The 20,645-nt window shown below is 33.3% G+C and overlaps 2 protein-coding genes and 1 pseudogene across 2 annotated transcripts; all 3 read left to right on the top strand.

The window, feature by feature from the left end:
* The first annotated feature begins 2,953 nt into the window (after positions 1–2,953).
* LOC129924148 (fibulin-2-like) lies at positions 2,954–9,697 on the top strand. The gene is made up of 11 exons (XM_056017972.1): positions 2,954–3,725; positions 3,966–4,088; positions 4,705–4,830; positions 5,129–5,251; positions 5,694–5,939; positions 6,832–6,963; positions 7,114–7,239; positions 7,598–7,726; positions 8,698–8,808; positions 9,126–9,266; positions 9,572–9,697. The coding sequence occupies exons 1-10, from the start codon at positions 3,620–3,622 to the stop codon at positions 9,239–9,241; spliced, it is 1,338 nt and encodes a 445-aa protein (XP_055873947.1). The 5' UTR covers positions 2,954–3,619; the 3' UTR covers positions 9,242–9,266; positions 9,572–9,697.
* On the top strand, positions 9,249–14,280 carry LOC129924146 (fibulin-5-like). The gene is made up of 7 exons (XM_056017971.1): positions 9,249–9,270; positions 9,572–9,697; positions 9,898–10,020; positions 10,580–10,699; positions 10,848–10,970; positions 13,241–13,320; positions 14,275–14,280. The coding sequence occupies exons 1-7, from the start codon at positions 9,249–9,251 to the stop codon at positions 14,278–14,280; spliced, it is 600 nt and encodes a 199-aa protein (XP_055873946.1).
* The window catches only part of LOC129924147 (THO complex subunit 2-like), a 31,445-nt pseudogene continuing 25,074 nt past the window's right edge, over positions 14,275–20,645 (top strand).

The raw sequence follows: 20,645 nt of genomic DNA on the forward strand, positions 1-20,645 counted from the left end.
AGTTAGAACCTCTTTCAATGGCAGGCCCATCTATTCTTTTATGTACTTTATCTTTCCATCACTTTCTTTCTGCCTCTTCTTCTTTTTCCTGGTACTGTTCCCTGAAGGAAGGTCTTAGCGAGCCTCGAAGACTTTGTAATATAGCCATAGATTTTTAGCTCAAGTTTTTTTTATGATAGCAGGTCATCATGGGGTCTAATCGCTGCAGTAGCCCTGCCTCTAATATCTTTGTGATGCGGTTTTAAATGTGATACCTAGGATCCTTCTGTAGCAGCTCAATTCCATTGCTAGGATCCTCCTCTCTAGCTCTGCAGTCAGTGTCCAAGACTCACAAGCATATTGTTATAAACCTGGTGGTGGAACAGATGGGGGTAGTGGTGTGTGTGTAGTCAGCCGACGCAAATCGCCCCAGTCCAGCGCAGGACGAGCGGTCAACTGTGACCAGTGACAGTACATGCTAGTTCGGCAACGACCTGTGTGTAAATATTACGCACGCAAGTCACGGCGATTGTAATCATTCTGAGTGGTCAAGAACGTTCCATCCGATTCTAGAAGGCCAGTAGAGACAGTATATAAGAGCGAGTGTGTCAGAAAGACTGGACTTCACGTTACCTCGCAATGTGACCAGTACGAGGCGAAGTTAGAAACAGTACGGTGTGTGAATTCAGGCGGAGCAAGGCTAGGTTTTTGGACAGTTTGTGTAATATTGTTGCCAACTGTAGAGTGTTGTATTGTATTTGAAATTAAATTGCTACTGTTACTTTGGAGCCCTGAGTTGTGAGGTTCTTTAAGTTCGTTGTGTCGTGTGGTGCAGTTTGAAGAAAGCCTGGATAGCGAGATTCGTAACAATATAAAACACTTGCAGGTAAACGTTGAAAAGTAGGCATGCTGATGCCTTGGTAGTAAGGGCACCTTAATTTCCTAAGTAATGCTGCCTATAATATAGCTTTAAAAAGAAAAGGACAATGGGCATTGGTGAAATCGAAATTTTCAAAACAGGATCCTTTCTTTACATTCAGCAGCTCAAAGGTAGATCCAAAACATTTTTTATGGGTCGAAAGTCGAGAGGCAAAGCAAAGTCCAAAGCAAAGCTGGCTGCACAAGGAAAAAAGGCCACTCTTTGGACATCCTGCTAATAATAATAAGGCTAGTCTTAGAGTCCGAAGATCAGTGAGGAATGCAGTATTTCCCATATTTTGCCACATCCAGGCAAAGCATAACCATTGTCCGCAGATGGTCGATTTAGATTTTCTTTTCGCCGTCTGCGTTTGTCCTCGACAGCAGATTTTCTTTTGGTTTTAAAATGTGTATCCCGCTGCCTTCGTAAGTGACCTCCAGCTGTCTCGTTCTGAGGCCGCATGCAACCAGGTGCTCTCTTCTGTCAGCCAAGGAAAGTTGACGCCTAACCTGGTCTTTGAAGCGTTTCCGCGGAAAAAAAATGGGGGTGGGGAGGATTTAGATCTAGTTGCGCCATACATCTAGAATCTATGTAAGAAGAATAGATCTACAGAAAACTGACAAAGAAAATGAAATTCGTGATATTAAAATACGTTTAATCTTTAAATTAAATAAAACCTATTGATGTATTGAAAAATATCCTTGGTAACTGTTTAATTTCGTGGCTTTTAAAAAGAAAAAACTTTTTAAGCTTACATACAGTCAACTCATTTGTTTTGAAATTACGAATAGACCTAGTCTCCTACTCCTAGGTAGATTCCATGATGATTCATTGTAAACAAAAACAGTGACATTAATATTTAGATCTAAAAATAAAAGAAATGGCAACACTCAATGTTTGTCATAGAAATTCAGGGAAAATTGATAGATTTCAAATTCCCATATCAAGTCTAGATGATTCTGTTGATTCTCTTGCAATTGAGATTAGTAAACAGATTCTAACAGACACCACTGACGGCAATTAACTGACGAATTACTGACGATTTCGGTAATAAATTTTAAATGAATCTGGTAGATGTAGTTAGATCATCTGATCTATTACTATTACTAGACTCTATAGTCATCTGGTCTAAATAAACTAAATACTAAGTCTAAGTATTAAGTAGATCTAGTAACTAGTAGTAGTACTACTTACCAGTACTAGTACCGTGAGTGCGTGAGTAGTTGTACTACTACTAGCCTCATACTCATAATTAAATATTACAATATTACTAGTCTCAAGTCTGGTCTAGTTGTAGAAATGTAATCTAAATGATTCTAGATCTAGTAAAAAAAAATCTAGAGTAGAGACTAGACAGGATACTCCAAGATCTAGGTCTAGATAATATGATAGCAGATTAATTTTTAAATTGCAATTTTCATTAGATCTATTAGACATTTTATAATTGAGCAGTGTGGTAGCTGAGTTTTAATGTGCTTGGCTTCTGAACCAAGAGGTTTTGGGTTCAAATCTCAGTAAAGGCTGGTGTTTGAACTTACTTCTGAACTGGATTTTTAGGACGCCTCTGAATCCACCCAACCCTAATCATATGGGTAGGCCTACTTGACATTAATTGGGGAAAGTAAATGTGGTTGGTTGGTTGTTGTGCTGGCCACCTGACACCCTTGTTAACTGTTGGCCATAGAATTAGATGATACTTACATCATCTGCTCTATAGATCACAAGGTCTGAAAAGGAGTACTACAAACTTTTTTTTACTCTATTGATTGGGATTTTTTATATTGTTTCTAAAATTTAGCAGATTTTATTCTATTTAAGCTGTGAGCAGACCTGCCTACCGTTACGCAAAATGCTTATTCGTTACGCAAAATCTCCCAAAAATGACAGTCAGTACGCAAATACGCATTTAACCCGTCGCATTACGCATTTCGTATCCTTTTTTTTTCTTCCCTCTCTTGACTAGCTTACGAGCGGTCACGGATGTCACGCTAAGCCGTCCTGTTGGGTCACGGAGGTCATGGTTGGGGGGGGGGGAGGAACAGAAAAGGTGGGGGAACACATTGTGTCTAGATCTATACGTTGATTGGTTCTTAAAAGCAATTAGATTTAGTCTAGAAATGAAGAACGCGAGAGTGAGGGAGTGGCGGGTTGGTACTGTCAGTTAGCTGATACACCAACGTGACTTTTTTTTTTTTTGTAAGTTCATTAGTAGAAATTAATTATGTTGAATCCCTGATTCTCGTATTCATTTGTATAGAAAAATGTAATCTGTTACCCTTATTAGACATTTGAAACAATAATATTAAGTTATAATTTTGTTTGTTAAATGTCGTGTGTTAAATGATTAAATAGTACATGTTATCAACTTAAAACATGACAAGTCTGTGAAGCCACATGTTCTTTACCTGTATGTTGATATATGTGCATGCTGCTAGTAAAGTTAATGGTAAAAAAAAACAACACTTGGGCATCTGTTTGTGAAAAACATTCATAAGAAAGAAAAAACATTTTAGAAATAAAAAGCACCCTTGAGTCAGGATTTTGTCATTTTACCATCACGAGACACTCATTACAAAGACAAACAGACACAAAAACTCCTTGCATTCAAATCATTAAATACATTTCAACTATCTGATAAAAATATTTCACAAAATGTATATTTTGTTTTTTATAGTTATAATTTTTTGTGTGTAATGCTCAATTTGTAAGACAAAATTCCTTATGGATAATAAAGATTATTATTATCACTGTGCACAACTGCAGGAAATGTCCAGTGCTTTTGGAAGAGAGGTTTTAAGTCTCTCAAACACACTAATGAAATTTGACGGTGATCAACTTAAAATATAAAATTAATTCATTTACATGATTTTTAAAACATAAACTAATTTTTGTACTGTGTAGTTATCTTTAAAAAAAACATGGATGGTCTACTCTGACAATCTGGAAGTTTATAAGACAAATATTTGTATTAATTAAACTAACATGTAATTAAATTTATGGGCTTTTAAAATTTTCATAGAAAGAAAATGATGATTGTTTTTACTATTTCTGACATTCTGTTTCTTAGACATCAATGAATGTAAAGATAATTTGACATGTCCACAAGGATGTGAAAACACTGTTGGATCCTACATTTGTAGCTGTAACATTGGTTTCAGATTGAATACACTCAACACAAACATTTGTGATGGTAACATTTGTATTGTTTTCTATTTCTATGAATTAATAGTGGTAAAATTGTAAACTAGATCTATTTGGACCCCATATTTTGGCTGTTTGATTTTTTTCTGTGCTGGATATCAATGAATGTGAAGAGAACATAGATGACTGCTCACAAACTTGTGTCAATGCAATCTGAAGTTACTCTTGTAATTGTTTCAATGGATATACTCTCCAAAGTGGAGTTTGTGAAAAAAGTAAGCTGAAGATAAAATATTTTTTTTCTTTTGATGCTTATTGATTTGTACTAATTTTGAAAACTTCAAGGCCCTAATATATTGTATTTTGAGTTGCTCACATCTATTGTGATCTTCAAAAACTTGGCAAACTTAACTTGTCTTATATTATAACATGCATGTACATGTTTGTGCATATTTTCACACCACTAACAAAATGCTCAGCATTTCATTATTATGATAATTCTAAGCATTCTTTCTAAGATAAAGAGAGAAAACAAAATTTAACTGCAAATGTAATTTATTCTTTCATATTAAAAACATTCATTATATATATATAATATATATATATATTATTGAATAATACTTGTAGTTGCTTGTTAATATTGCTCAACCTAAAATAACTTACAGATTCAAGTAATGTAGAGCTGTGCCAAGCCCTGAATTTTTCCCAGCTATGTTTTGTTAACAATGGTACAGCAAGGTGTGATTGTCAAGTGGGGTTTGCACTTCAGGGAGATAACAAAACATGCACAAGTAAATATAAAATACAATTATAAGTTTTCTTGCATTATACAAAATTAGATGACAAAACAATCAGAAATGTATTTATTATATGATCTTTTCTTATATATTAGACTAAGTGTAATTTCTGATTTCTTAATTTGTTTTATGTAGGGTTTATACATCTTTTTCTTTATATTATCTTTTTGTAAGCATCATAAAATAATTTAGGAATATTTTTAAGATCAATATTATATGTTGCAAAATTGATAATAAATTATTTGGAATTCTTTACTGCAATTACAAAATAAAAAGCTCTCTTCCTCTTCAGATATAGATGAATGCAGTCTTGCCAAGAAGCCCTGTAGTCAAATTTGTACAGACACTTATGGCAGATTTACTTGTTCATGTTATGCTGGTTTTAAACTAGAAGCAGATAGAACTTCTTGTACAGGTTGGCATTTATTTTAGTACATTAATAGTCAAATATATTGGCAAAAATAAAAACACTCTTTCCATTTGTTCTGAAGTTTGTTTTTTTTTTCATTTTATTGGGAAAGAAAAAAAAAAGCTTTTAAAATTCAATTTGAAGAATTATTTACATTTGCAATAAGTGTTCTCTAATGTCTTATAAAAGTCATTTATTAATGCTATCATCCCATGATAAATGCTGTGTTTAAAATGTAAAATTTATAATAGCTATAAAAATACACATTTATGATGATGTTTGCAAGCACTGTTTTCTGGAAATGTTCAAAGTAACTGTGTGGTTTTAACCAAACAAAATATTAATGAATAGTAACTTACATGCTAACTCCATTGAAATCAAGGATAATAAATTGCTTTTTTTTTTCTGTCAAGCTTTTTACTTAATAAGAAAGGTCTACACATTTCAGCTTGTGAGAAGTCCTTCTATGGTGTCAACTGCAATCAATCCTATCAGTGTAGTGGGCACGGGACATCTGATCCTGTCAGAGGCTGTGTATGTGACATAGGCTGGGAGGGAGTCAACTGCAACAATGATATTGATGAGTGTACACTAAGGACAGACAACTGTTTGATTGGTGATGTTTGTGTTAATGCTTTGGGAAGCTATTCCTGTGTTTGCCCTATTGGATATGTTAGAAATGGAACTTGTCAAGGTCAGTACTTTTGACTACTAATACTACATTACTAATGATGTTGTCTTTTAAGCTTTTTTTTCCTTTTTTTTTAAAGTCATTTAGGGCTGTATGAATTATTTCTTTAAACAGATTTGTTGATACTTCCTTTAACTCTTTCTCTTTGTAATTATTTTTCACATTTTGCTGAAATTATCCATTTTGTTCATTAGTATTTCACTACCCTGTTATAATTAAACTTCAATTACTTTTTTGTTTGTTGTCAGAAAATGTTTTGTTTGATAGAGAAGTGAATGCATGCCATTTTTATTTAAAACAAATTAATGTTTAGAAAACTAAATTTTATTTTAATTTTTGATTATGGAATTTAAAAATGAAGTAGATCTAGACAATATGTAGTTAATATTTTAAAATCCAAATTAAAATAAAAGTATTATTATGATAGATATTAATATTTTCATGAAATTTAAATTATAACATGCCTAAATCATAAAAATTCTTGTCTTGAGCTCATTATCCCATGTCACTACTATCCAGAAAATTAATCAAAAGAAAATAGAGCATTTTTTAACCCCTATTCTTTAGGTTTATCTAAAGAGATTACTTTCACTTAACATAATCAGCCAGGATGATGGCTGCCTTGGTATGCAGCATGTGTTTAGGATTGTCGTTTTGATGGCCATAGGTGCGAAATTTGCTTGTCGCCATCCTGCAGGAGGTTTGGACTAAGACATAATAATCTTAATGCCCGATGGAACATCTGAAACTTATAAAGTTATGTCCAACAGAAAATTCTTTCCTCATTCCTGGAACAACGTCTCATCTCCTCAAATACTATAAAAATATAACAATGTATACATTTATCACTACTGCCTAAAAATGCTATATTTGTTTCTATTCTATTTTGTTTTAGATATAAATGAATGTGTTGATCCTGCCCTAAACAACTGCAACCCACTTATTGAAGATTGTGTCAATAACTTTGGTAGTCATGTCTGCAACTGTAAGCCTGGATATGCAAGAAATGATAAAGGGGACTGCATTAGTATGTTTCACATCAAATAATTGACACAGATTTATTTTCTTGATAAACTTCTTTATCAATTTAGACATTAATTCTAGAGCTAATAAAATGTTTTAGAAATCATTGAATCCAAAAAAAAAAACTCAAGTTGCTCTGTTACAATCTCCTCAGATATCAATGAATGTGCTAATGGGGACCATCAATGTCAACAAATCTGTGTTGATGTGCCTGGAAAATACAACTGTGATTGTAACTACGGGTATAGATTAAATGATGATAGGCTAACATGTCTACTAGGTAATTATTAAGTATATCTATCCCTGACTCTCTCTTTCTCTACTCCAACTTTCTTTTTCTCTCTCTCTCTCTCTCTCTGTTTATATAGTTCGTCCATTGTGGTTTGATGATGACCACTTTTGTCATCCAGGTGGGGGGGGGGGGGGGGGGCTGAGGGCTTTGCACTGGGTTTTTTTTTTTGCCTCCTCATGTGGCTGGTGAGACCTATGTGAGCCCAGAATGTTCGGCTGCACACTGGGCAGGTTATTCAAGCTGGAGCTAGTGTCATTGGCCTTGCATTTTTTTATTTTTTTTAATAGTTACTTTAAGTATTATAATGTTCAAATAAAAAGCTAATGAATTTTTTTGACACTTCCAGTGAAAGATGTATGCAGTGATTTTGAGAAACTAAACTGCTCTCAAGGATGCACAGTAGACTTTCAACAGAACACTTCATATTGTTTTTGTGCTGATGGTTACAATCTAGTTGGCAAAGACACATGTGAAGGTAAGGTTTATCTTAATTATGACATTAGTGTATAACTGGAATCTTTTCTAGGATAGGAAGTTTTAAAATGAGATTAACATTCACTGTCACAATTTGGTTACATACATCAATGAATGTGAAGTATCAACAAAGAACTTGTGCAGCTTCAAGTCTGGATGTGTTAACAGAGTACCAGGATACAGCTGTTCATGTTCCCCCTGGGTCAAGTTTGGACAATGATGGATGCAGCTGCAATAGTATAACAAATCTTAAATACTATTTATAAAACAATGGTTAAAAACTCTTATGGAAATGCTTTCAAATGCTTTTTTTGGTGATCTGTGAGATTTTTTAAATAGAAATGTTTCATTTCTTGTTATGTTATATTGATTTTTTTTACAAAGCTTATATCAGCTCATTCTGTCTGTCTTTCTGGTAAAAAGTTATTTCTCCCATACCCCATCTCGGATCAAGCTTATTTCTTTTACCTGACAACACAAGAATCAATTTAAAAAATTAACCGATTAGTTAATTAACTATGGGTAATTAATTATTTTGTTTTGTATCTCAAACAAGGGAAATAAATTGTAATTGGCTGAAGGGGTGTTATAAGCTGAATTAGTCTACTTTGTAGGTCATTGTCTGAGTGAACACAAACCTGAAAAATAGGTCGAGACTATAGAAACAATAGATAACTATACATTTTTTGTGTTCATAAGCTCTTCACTAGCAGAATGGTTATCATGTTGGCTTGAGCCATGAGTTCCCTCTTCCCCTCCTTTCCTTTTTTTTTATAAATGCTTTTTTATTGTTAGTCTAGATCTATTACGATTTTAATTACATGACTGACCCAAACTAATGGATAAACCTATGCTTAATATAAGCTTGTTTTTTTTTTTTTAAGTAATATAAATATATTTTCTTGTTTAAATAAAATAAATTTGTTGTGTTTAATGTTTCAAGACATTGATTCCAATGTTTCCTGCTTACAGACTGTAGTAGCACAACTTGGGGAGTCAATTGTTCAAGATCTTGTTCTTGTTCTACTGGAGCATTAAGATGTGATAATGTTAGAGGATGTATTTGTAGACCTGGATATATAGGTATATACAAGATTATAATGCTATGTTAACTCTGTGCTCTGGATAGAAATTCTTATTTATTTCTGTAAGAGTTTAGGCTAGGATGTAATTATATTCAAATCTGAAGGAACATCCAAAACTTGTAAAACAAATCAATGACATTGTGATGTAGGATTCTTTGTATTTTTTATTGTCCTTTATTTATTGTTATGAATGTAAAATCAGATTTAATGAACATATAAATAATACTTTTTTCTCACAAGAAAACACTTAAAATGCGACTAAATAAATCTACCAAGAACTAGATCTAATTATTCCATCTTATTTCCCAACCCTAGGAGTTTTCTGTGATGTGGATGTGAACCAGTGTACCAATGGGGAATTACAGTGTAATGATAGACAGGATTGTGTGAGTCGTATAGGTCCTGATTCATGTGTTTGCAAATCTGGTTAAAGACTTAATGGCACATTGTGTGAAGGTCAGTAAACAAAATAATTGATATGAACTTTTTCTTACAAGAACTGTTTCTTAAAAAAAAGATTTAAGAGAAATTTATCAAAACAAATTTTTATCTAGTTGTAAGATACCACAGATAGTTCAATGTCATTTCATAAAAAAAAATAATAATTCTAGTTAACTCTTATTATGAATGTTTGAAAACTTTTCCTAAATGTTCATTCAACAAATTGTATTAATTAATTAACATATTGTTCCTTTATTTATTTATTTAGTGTACCGTAACTTTATGTGTGATATGTCATAAATGTTGCTTGAACTCTTTAGATGTCAATGAATGTTTGGATCCAAGGTTAAACACTTGTCAGCAGACATGTCAGAACTCTGTTGGTAGCTACAGCTGTGGCTGTTATAAAGGATTTGCTTATAATGCATCAACTAACACATGTGATGGTAGGAAATACCTTTTATTTTATAGCCTTTGTTTTAATTTGATTGGTAATTTATAAGAAGTGTGGTTTAGCACACTCACTAGTTAAGTTTAGTTTAGTTTTGAAAAATGTAACTTTTTTTTTTTAATAATGATCTATGTTAGTAGATCCTCTAAAAGATAACATGCATCTAATCTAGTGTTTCTGTATTTTGGTACTCAGATATCAATGAATGTGCTCGACAAATAGACAGATGTACAAGTGTATGTATCAACACATTGGGCAACTACAGGTGTTCATGCACACCTGGCTATGTCCTTAACAGAGATGGATATACATGTGATGGTAAGATTATCTTATTTGTGAAAAACAATCGATTTTCCTGGCTTTTATTAGATAATAGTTGAGACTTTGAATGAGATGTTGGCTCCTTAGTAGCAGTGAAGTTGAAAAAAGAAATAGTACTGATTCCTTTAAACATTTATATGCAATTACAAAATGAAGAATGTTATTAATTATTGTAATTGATTCGGAAATGTGATGGATAATAGCTAAAACACTCTGCTTTTATCTGTAATATGAGTCTTGCTTTAGAAATACATTAAATCAAGTTTTTAGACTGTACTGAGTTTGAGTTCTAAAGGATGTGCATGATATGTTAGGGAAAGAGAAGAAAAGAATCATTGTGCTGATCAGGCCACTTCATTAACTGTCAACCACAAATAATCCATGAGCTCTACATATTCTAATCTTTATGATATTAGATCTCTAAAGGGAACTTTTTCTTGGTTTTTATCATAATTACCTCAATTTTTAAAAATGGATATCTTGTCCATTCATCTTTATTGATAGGTCATTTTAAAATTTGAGTTTCATTTTGATGGTAATCTTTTTTTGTTCACAGTGACCAGTGTGTGCACCAACAGTTCACTTTGTCAGTACCAGTGTATTAATGTCAATGGCAATGAAACTTGTTTCTGTCCTAAAGGACAAGCTTTAAACAGTGATTTGAGAACCTGTAGAGGTTTTTTTTTTTTTTTTTTTATATTTTCTGCAAAATGATTGAGGCTTAGGTTTAAATAATGTTTTACTATTTTTGTTTCTAATATATTTCTTTTTTTCATTTCATATTTAGTGATGTCTTTATATAGAAATTGTATTATTTGTATCAGATGTAGACTTGTGCAGCTCTAGTTCCTGTAGTGATCTGTGCAGTGAAACACCTGACAATACAAGTGTTATATGTTCCTGCCCTCCTGGTAAATCCTTGGCTGCCAATGGAATTATTTGCCAGTGTAAGTGTATCATATAGTCTCTTAACGTATTTTCTTTATTTTAGAATAATATTTATAGACAGTTGTCACGTCCTTAAAATTTTAATAACAATGAATAAATTATTATAATATAACTACTTATATAGCCTATCTATAATATGAAGCAGAAAGTAAGGCGTATGTATATATGTATGTCCCAAATAGAAATCAAAACCGTTAGACCAATTTTGATAAAAACTTGGCATAAATGTTCCTTGGATACTAACTGGAAAAGTAACATGTAAAGTAACTCTAAAACAAACTTAAGACCCTCAAAAAAAAAGTTGCCCAACTCTATGAAAGTATTACTATGTCATGAATCTAGATCATATAGCCATGTTTACATGAGACAAGACACAGGTCACACATGCGCGGAACAGAAAATCTCTCTAAGCCTAGATCTTATTCTAAGATGATAGATCTGCTCTTCGCAAATATTTTTTTTAACGATAACACATGAGCATACAAAATATAGTCCATTCATTTCATTAATAAAATTAACCTTCAAATTTGTGTTTTTACAAAAATTTGTTCCCTAATGCAGCAACTTATTCGTCTACATTTAAAAGCCATTCATGATATTGTGTGTTTATTACACACTAGACACTACCGAAAGGTCACGCATACGCAAAACATAACATTATTACATTCACGCATTTGCTTCATTTATAACATTATTATTTTGTTTCATTGTTTCTAATACACTATATCAGTGATAAAATCAGTGATAACACAAATAAAGACCCATGGGTAATATATATATATGTGAGTTGCAGCTTTTCTTTTAAGTAAAGGTCCTCTTTCTAACAAAATGAAAATGATACGATGGGCAGGACATGTCTGCAGAATGGAAGATCACTGCATCCCTAAATGACTCTTGTATGGCCAACTAAGCAAAGGAAAGCGCTGGCAAGGTGGTCAAAGAAAGCGCTTCAGGGACACCCTCAAAGCTTCACTGAAGGCGTTCAGCATAGACTCAGCCACCTGGGAGACAGAAGCACATGACAGAGCATCATGGGGTCGCGCTGTGAAAACTGGCACACAGGTTGCTGAGGAAAAGAGAACCACGCTGGCAGAAGAAAAATGCCAGAGAAGAAAAGCAAAGTCCATGACTCTAGCTCCAGCTGGAATAACCTGCCCAGTGTGCAGCTGAACATTCCAGGCTCACATAGGACACACCAGCCACATGAGGAAGCATAAAACCCCTGTGCAAAGCCCTCAGCCCCCTGGATGACAAAGTGATCATCATAGAACCACGATTGACGAACTATATATATTTATACCTGACATGAACATTTCATTTGAGCTGAACATAGGAGTTGTACTGATACTATATTTGGTCTCAATACCAAAAGTATTGCAATCTGGTCACTGTGCATACTTATAGTGATTATCCTGTTGAATTTAGTATATTATTGAATTAAAGATTTAAATACTAACATGATTTATATTTTGATTAAATACATTTCAGTGTGGGATATTTAAACAAGAGGCTAAGTAAGCTAGAGCTTGGCTTAGCTACATAGCAAAGGAGCTAGAGGTTTGATACTCAACTCGAGTTGAGCTGTGTTTACTGAGTGCCTAAAGGCAGCACAGAAAACCATCTCCCGGATCCCCCCTTCCCCACTGATCCAAAAATGAATACTCCGAGCATCATATTAGCATGAATGTGGGCCTATATAAAAGCTATTTTAAAAAATTAATATATGTACAAGAACATATCTATTTTATTTTACTAAGTTTATACTAAATGTTTTGTGTTAAAAAGCTTCTTGTTGGCTCTTTAGTATAGCTTCAAAATCGGACTGAAGAAGAAGAATAGTGATTAAATAATTGTCACAATTAATATTACTAGTGACAAGATTCATATGTATCTCCACAGCTTGCAGTGACAACTTCTATGGTAAAGACTGTAGCCAACAGTGTAACTGTAACAGCTTTCATTCAAAACAAACAAACAAACTTGTGACAAAACAAATGGAACTTGTCTCTGTAACAAGGGATGGACTGGTCCAACATGTGATGATGATGTAGATGAGTGTACAAATACCAGTAGCTGCAATAGTCTGAAGAATGAAAAGTGTGTTAACACACCAGGAAGTTATTCATGTTCATGCCAAACTGGGTATTACAGACCAATTGCAACACAAGACTGCACAGGTAAGGATTATATATATATACCGGTACTTTAAACCAATGTTAAGTAGAAATACATGTATAGTGTTCAAATCTTGAAATCTTTACTATAAAAGCCAAACATAATAGAAATAGCAGGTTAGCAAGCTTTACAGAAAGACTTGTTACAGATGTTGATATACAGGGTGACCCAAAAGTAAGTTTACAGTTATTAAACTACCTTTCATATGGTGGAAGCTACTTGCTTAGTAATACCAATAAAAACATTCCTCAGAGTATAAATTATCAGTTTTAATGGTAAACATGATAGCTATGATAGCTACATTGTGATAAAATAGTTGATACTTGTTTATGTTGGTGTAACATTGTGAGAATGTGTTTTAATGTGTTATTGTCTTAGTATCTTTCATCAGTTCATGTGTCATTCTAGCTTAATAAAGCCTTGTTTTAGGTTTCTCTACAGTGTTACTTTAATTCTTATTACAATGTATTTAGTTAGAACAAGGCATGAAATGTGAAAGATACAATAGGTCAAATACTAGTATCTGTTGTAAATAATAGCAAGTAGTGTAGCAAGTAAATATCAACACTTGTAGCAGTAGTATGATTGATAAACAAATAGTAGTTTATGTAGTATAGTATATAAAAAAAACACTAGGCTGTAGTTTGGGGTGGTAAACCTGTAAACCTACTCTTGGGCCACCTTGTATATAGAAACTGAATAATTTTTTTTGCAATACTTTGGAAACCCAAACTTTTGTTCTAGTATGTAAGACTTTATAAAAATATAATACATTGCTCATTATTTAAATATGATTGTATAATGCAATCTGGCTTGGTTATTACTGTTGCAAGCCTATTCTATAAACTGACTCAAAGCATTGAATATAAAATTTTAATGATAAAGTTTACTAATTATTACACATTTAAGCATTTTTTAAAAAATATCTCTAATATAAAAAGTGAAGTTCACTAAAACAACTTAAATCTCCTCACTAAGTCATTGCAATGTGCTAAATTAGCCTTTCTGATTTCATGATTATCCATGTAAGCTGTCCATTTCACACACTAGAAAATGCATATTGTAATATATTTAGATACTAAACCTTATTTTTTATATTAATACAATAGACATTCTTCTATTTTATAGGTCTGATATTCTGAAATAAATTTCCGTATCTCCACCTTAAATTTTACTAGTGGAGTTTTTGTAGCTGCCAGAGTGGATCTAGGTGGATGTGATGCCTTTAAAGATCAAGGCATTATTTATATATACTTCAAAGTGGCATGTATGAACTTAAGGAATGATTTTGGTAAGTAAACAAAGACAGATTATATACATTTAACCCACTAGCTACTAATGTGACCAAATGCCCCACTCGCTACTAATGCGCCCACCACAGCACACACACAGCATGACTTGTGTAGCTCTTGTTTTCCTGTGTGACGCGTGGTGTTATTTTGAGCTGGCTGGGTTTTTTAAAAAGTAGAAATATAGATTGTTTTGTTAAAAAAGCTGATATTTTTATGTCTTTCGCTTCAGTTTCTATGGGCCGTCAAAGTTTGGTGATTTTTTTTTTATTTTCCTTAGCTGTGCAGGCCATTTTCTCAATGACCTTTCAATTTTTAGACCCATTATCGCAAATAATACACTAAATACAGCTAATAATGAAGTTGAAATTGATAAAGACATTGATCATGAAATTTAGCTCTAAATTTAGACTTAGATCTAGTTCGATTCTGAGAGAGAGAGAGAGTGAAGTAAACATTAGATCTAGTCTAGATCTAATGTCAATGAATCTTCAACTTCTTTGACTGATATTTTGACCATTTTTTTTTATCACATGAAAATGTTTGATGAAATAGATCTAGTTGGGTCATGCTAGAAGTAAGGAACACATGCAGAGCCACATCAGCATGATGCCATGTTCAGGCAACTAAGGGCCTCACGCGCACCCAGTGTAAGTCAGTAAATACTCAAGACATATACAGATTTTATATGTATATAAGCATAATGTTTATTGTATAGGCCTACTAAATTCCTACTTATAAACATTACTGGTCTTTGGGTAAATGTTAGAGGGTACCAGTAATAACAGATCTGATTGGGGTGTGGGGGTCCACCTGTCTTCAAAAAATCAGGCACTCGAACCTGTTGTTTTTATTGTTTTAATCTTGTAAAACCTAGTTATACCAAGTTATACATCATTTTAATGGCCATCCATTTCTCTCTTTTTTAGAAGTATTTTTTTTTTTTATTAATAGATGTTGTTTAATGTTTTTTTAAAATATATTTTTTAAAGTCAATCTCTAAATGTTTTATGTCAGTCACTAAATGTTTTAGGTCAGGCAGTTCATTTTAGTCTTAATTATTTTTTCTCCTATTTGATTTTTACTATAGTTATAGACACATAATAGGTTAAAAAGGGGAAATAATCTCAGCTCGTGCCATTAGCTCTTTTCTCTAACATCTAACTTAACGCTATGGCATTTAGTGCCTTATTCAAATTAAAAGAGAGAAAGAAAAACTGTAACATACCACAATTAGACCGTTATATGTTGGTCTACAATGTCTTTTAGTGATTTTTTTTTCACAAAAAGAGTTCTTTTTGAAAAGGGGAATTTTGAGAGCAAAGGTTAAAGAAAGGAGAAATTTTGAAGAGTCATTACTCATCATTGAGTATAAAAGCAAATCATCATACAAAAATAAATTTAGTCTTAACTCTACATTCTAATTACTTAACAGCTGTGTGCCATCGTTGAAATTCTGTCACATCTCAGAAATATCTACTATAAGCATCAGAAATCACATCGGATTGTTCAGGCATTTACTTACCTGTGATGATTTATTGCCAGCAACCTAAATTTAGACCTTGAGGTGACAAAAAGAATTGGAAAAACTCTCTAATTGTATTTGGGGAAAAAAAACAACTGACCACTCCAACCAAAATGCTAGTGTACAAAGCCTGCATAGCCACTCTTCTATATATTAATGAGAGCTGGCCAACATACATTCATAAAGAGCATAGAAAAACAGTTTTTTTATCGTTTCATAAAGTTTGTTATTAAATAGAGCTAGAACAAAGATTCGATGAACATAACTTGCATTGACATACTAAAAAAAATATGTAAACTTATCATTTTAAAATCAAATTATTTTCTTTTTAGAAGAAATCTTTAAATGATCAAATCTGAATATGTAATTGAAATGTACCTATTGTAACAAATCTCACTATTCAGGTTCTCTGCAACTGCACTTGACAACTCAGGTCTCCAAAAACTTAAATGTCCAACAAATCACAGCTAATACTGTACAATTGGCAACACATAACACTGACTGTACAATGTTCTGTCATGGACATCTGAACTGCTGTATCAAATCTGTACTGTTGTAGCAAGACCTCTGCTGGCTTCGCTGTACTTTGTTGAACTCTGTCGTAATGTACTGAATGGTAGATCGAGAATTTGTGACTGAGTCAACTCTGGTACCTTTGTTCTTCATATAGGGTCTCTAATGGCATTCTAGAACCGGATTCCGTTAATCACATGACTCTTGAGTGAGTCACATCTCTTGTGACTGGCCTGAGTTCGATTCAGAACACTGATCCTGCCCAAACCGCAATGTTTGACACTCTTCTCAGGTGACGTCACAACTCATCCTGGTTGACCGCTCATCTAGCGCTGGCCTGTGGCATTTTGCATCGGCTGAAAACACACACACCACTACCCCCATCTTTGTCACCACCAGGATTATAACTCTATTTTTAAAAAAAAATTTTTTTCAGGGTTCAAGTGCACTTGGAGCTCTGGATGGAGTTATATTATTCAATGCAACTATTCCCACCTCTCCAGTATCTGGCTTAGCAGCTATTGGCACAGACAGCTATGGCTTGGCTCATTTTCATAATCTTGTATTAGATTCAGTGACAAGTGGCTTGAAAATTATGCAATGCTTGTAAAATAGTAACATAATTAGTATAGCTTAATTTATTTCTATCAAAGTCTCACTTTTAAATCTTTGTACAGTCACTGCCAAGCTCTACAATTTTTTTATGGAAATTGATTAAGTTTTATAAAATTCTAAATATTGACTGGTTAAAATTTTGAATACTTTTTTACAGCCCAACACAATTAAATAGCAATTGAGATCTCACCTACATCTGTTTGTAAAATGTTTTACATGTTTCGGATGTTCCTTCAGAGTTGAAGATAGTTTCAACCTCCCGCAGGACGACGGGGGATGGGAGCGGGCAGGGTTTGAACCCTCGACCGTCGATAAATCCGAACGACAGTCCAGCACGCAAACCTCACGACCAGGCAGCCATCCTAACACCTAACTTAACTTAGGCCTGTAAGAATTAAAGCTAACATGAATGAATATCTGGGAGAGAAGTAATGTGACACATGAAAATTGTATGTTGATTTTCTTATGATGGTTTTGTCAATACTTTAAAAATATTTAACAATTTATTCTTATGAAATCTAATACAACTAGGTTTGGCTGTAGTTAGTTTTGTTAAAAGGTATTAAGAACATTCCATTCTGTATATATTAAACGTTTTTCTAATGTAATTGCATTCAGTGATTATCAATATTTAAACATATATACTAGTGTTTTGTAATCAGTGATTTTCATTTTCTGGTATCAGTTTGTTCCCATTTAGATTGCAATCTTTCCAAATGTGAAAACAAGGTGTCTGCATAATCTTTGAGGCCATTTTTAAAATCACTTAAATTTATTTATTTGTTTCTATTTAATAATTTGATTGCCGGGGAACAAAAGATTATTTGTGTTGTTTGTCTTTACTATTGGTGTCTTGTATCTCTTTTGTGATGGTAAAGTCACAAAATGTAGGAAACATCACTGTGTTTGGTCCAGTGTTCCTATATGCAAGTCTATTGTATTTTCTTTATTATTTTACAATTGTAAAAAAAATTAATAAAATTGTTGCACTGTTGATGTTTTCAAATTAACATTTTTATTTATTTATGCTTACATATCTGTTGTGTTTTAGTTAGTTCATAAATATAGATTCTTAAATTAAATTGTTTCTTTCCCACTAGTTCATAAATATAGATTCTTAAATTAAATTGTTTCTTTCCGCACTTATAAACTATGATCATCTGTAAGCCTATTTTTACTTTTTTTTTTAACTTTAATGTTCTACTTGGATATGTCACAGAAATCATTACATTTCTTTTTTTTGAAACCACTCTATGGAAGCATCTATTTTAATCATATTAACTTTGATCATAAACATTGGATAGCTGCCTGGTTGTAACGTAGCAGTATGCACGCTGGACTGTTGATCAGAGTTCTCAATGGTCCAGAGTTCATACTCTGCCCAATGACATCCTGGTCATCTTGCAGGAGGTTTGTACTTGGAATTTAGTTATCCTCAACTCTGCAGGTACAGCCAAAACATGTAAAGCAAACATTTCTTTTGTCTGGCACACAACTAGCACAAGCTTGGATGTATGACGAATACCAGAACAGTTTACTCTAAAGAAAAGTGTAAATATTTGAAATCCATAAATCTATATATGAAAGTCAAAACATGGACTCAAGTCTTCTGTGATTCTCCTATTTAAAGATAATTAAAAATTTTACCCAGTTTTTCATTACCTCTTCCTTGAAATAAGTGATCACTTTTTGCATTCAATGTCTTGACTAGAACTGCAATGGTCCTCTTTTCTAAATCATTTTTTTTTATTTCTTCACTTAAAATTGTAAAATGTAATGCAACTTTTTATTCAACAAAACATTTTTCTTTTTCAAAAATACTGAATATCACACTAAGGCTTTTAGCCATTATGAGCCAATGCATGAATTAGATTGAGAATGGTAATGCCTTATGGCAATGGTGAGTGACTACAAATTGAAAGATGTCATAATGAACTTAATTAAAAGAACAATAAATAAAATATTATTTTTAATTACAATTTGACTAAGCCAAACCTAAAATACACTTAAAAGTAAATTCAGCTCAATGCCCATGTTAATATTTCGGAGAAAAAAATTCTGTTTCATTATGTTATTATTAGTGTATAATTGATTCTCTGTAATGAAGATAGTCCTGTTAAAGGGAAAGAATCAAACTAAGGATCTATAATAATAAGGCTTGTCTTCGAGTTCGAAGATTGATGAGGAATGCAGTATTTCCCAATGCTTCGCAGCACCAGCTGTGACCTACATATTTTGCCTCTTCCAGCACAGCATTACCATTGTCCATGTATAGAAGTTAACAAAATGCTTCTCATTCGTGCAGAAAGTTGTCTACAAAACATCATCATCATGTACCGGTTAACAAAATGCTTCTCATTCGTGATCAACGATGTCTACAAAACATCATCGTCATGTACTGGTACTGAACACGAATCCCTGTTAGTTCACACACACACACACACACATAAAATCTCAATGTGTTCGCAAAGTTTAACATATATTCTCATTTTCAATGTAGCCTTCACTAAGATGGATGCAAAAGACGAGCTTATCTGGGATATTAAATTAGTCATGGCCTATGGAAGCATATACGTTATTAGGTTAGCTCTTTTCTACGTTTCTTTTATCGACTCTGTTGCGGCTAGTAATGAGTTGGCTATTTATCTAAAATACTGTATTGCCCCTGATATATTAGGCTATCAATTAAGTCTAATATTTGATTTCAACACTGATGTGTAAGATGCAACTCAATTTTATTGACATGAAAACAGCACTAACAGGAGACTGTAATACACACTTATAGGCCTAACATACTTGAGAAAAACACGTGAACACACTAATAAGGCTTGTCTTCGAGTCCGAAGATGATTGAGGAATGAAAGTATTTCCCGTGGCTGCGCAGCCCTTGCAGATAGCTGTGACCTACATACCCTGCCACACCCAGGGCAAGCATAACCATTGTCCGCAGGTGGTCGATTTAGATTTTCTTTTCGCCGTCTGCTTCTGTCCTCGACAGCAGATTTTCTTTTGGTCTCAAATGTGTATCCCGCGGCCTTTGTGAGTGACCCCCAGCTGTCTCGTTCTGTTCGATCAGTAGAAAAAGGGAGACTAAAAGAAAACAAACACATAACATGATAACATCTATAAATACACATATGCCCATGGATGCAAGATCGCCGGCTATAGCCGGCAAAATCGAAGTTTAAAAAAAAAGCTTGCCGGCAAACGCCAGTCCGACTGATTGCCGATTCAGTATCGGACTTTTTTTTTTTTTTTCACATTCACGTTTTGTACTTTCAAACTAAAACTTAATAAGTTGAATTCAAAGAAAGACAGGAGGTTACAATTCTTAAGTTACAGCGCATGCGCTATTTCCGAACTTTCGCTTTGTATCAAAAACGTAAACAAAAGTTAGAAACAAATCCGTATGGCCCCGCCTGAGACGCCTAAGACTAAGTTAGATCTAGCAAGTAGATCTATTTATCTAGATCTAGATCTAATTCTAATAAGTTTGATCTGCCGGCATAAAAATTGAAACCAGACCTAAAGGCTAGATCTAGTCAAGATATAGATCT

The sequence above is a fragment of the Biomphalaria glabrata genome, unplaced genomic scaffold, assembly GCF_947242115.1.
Source record: "Biomphalaria glabrata unplaced genomic scaffold, xgBioGlab47.1 scaffold_20, whole genome shotgun sequence".
Lineage (NCBI taxonomy): Eukaryota > Metazoa > Mollusca > Gastropoda > Planorbidae > Biomphalaria > Biomphalaria glabrata.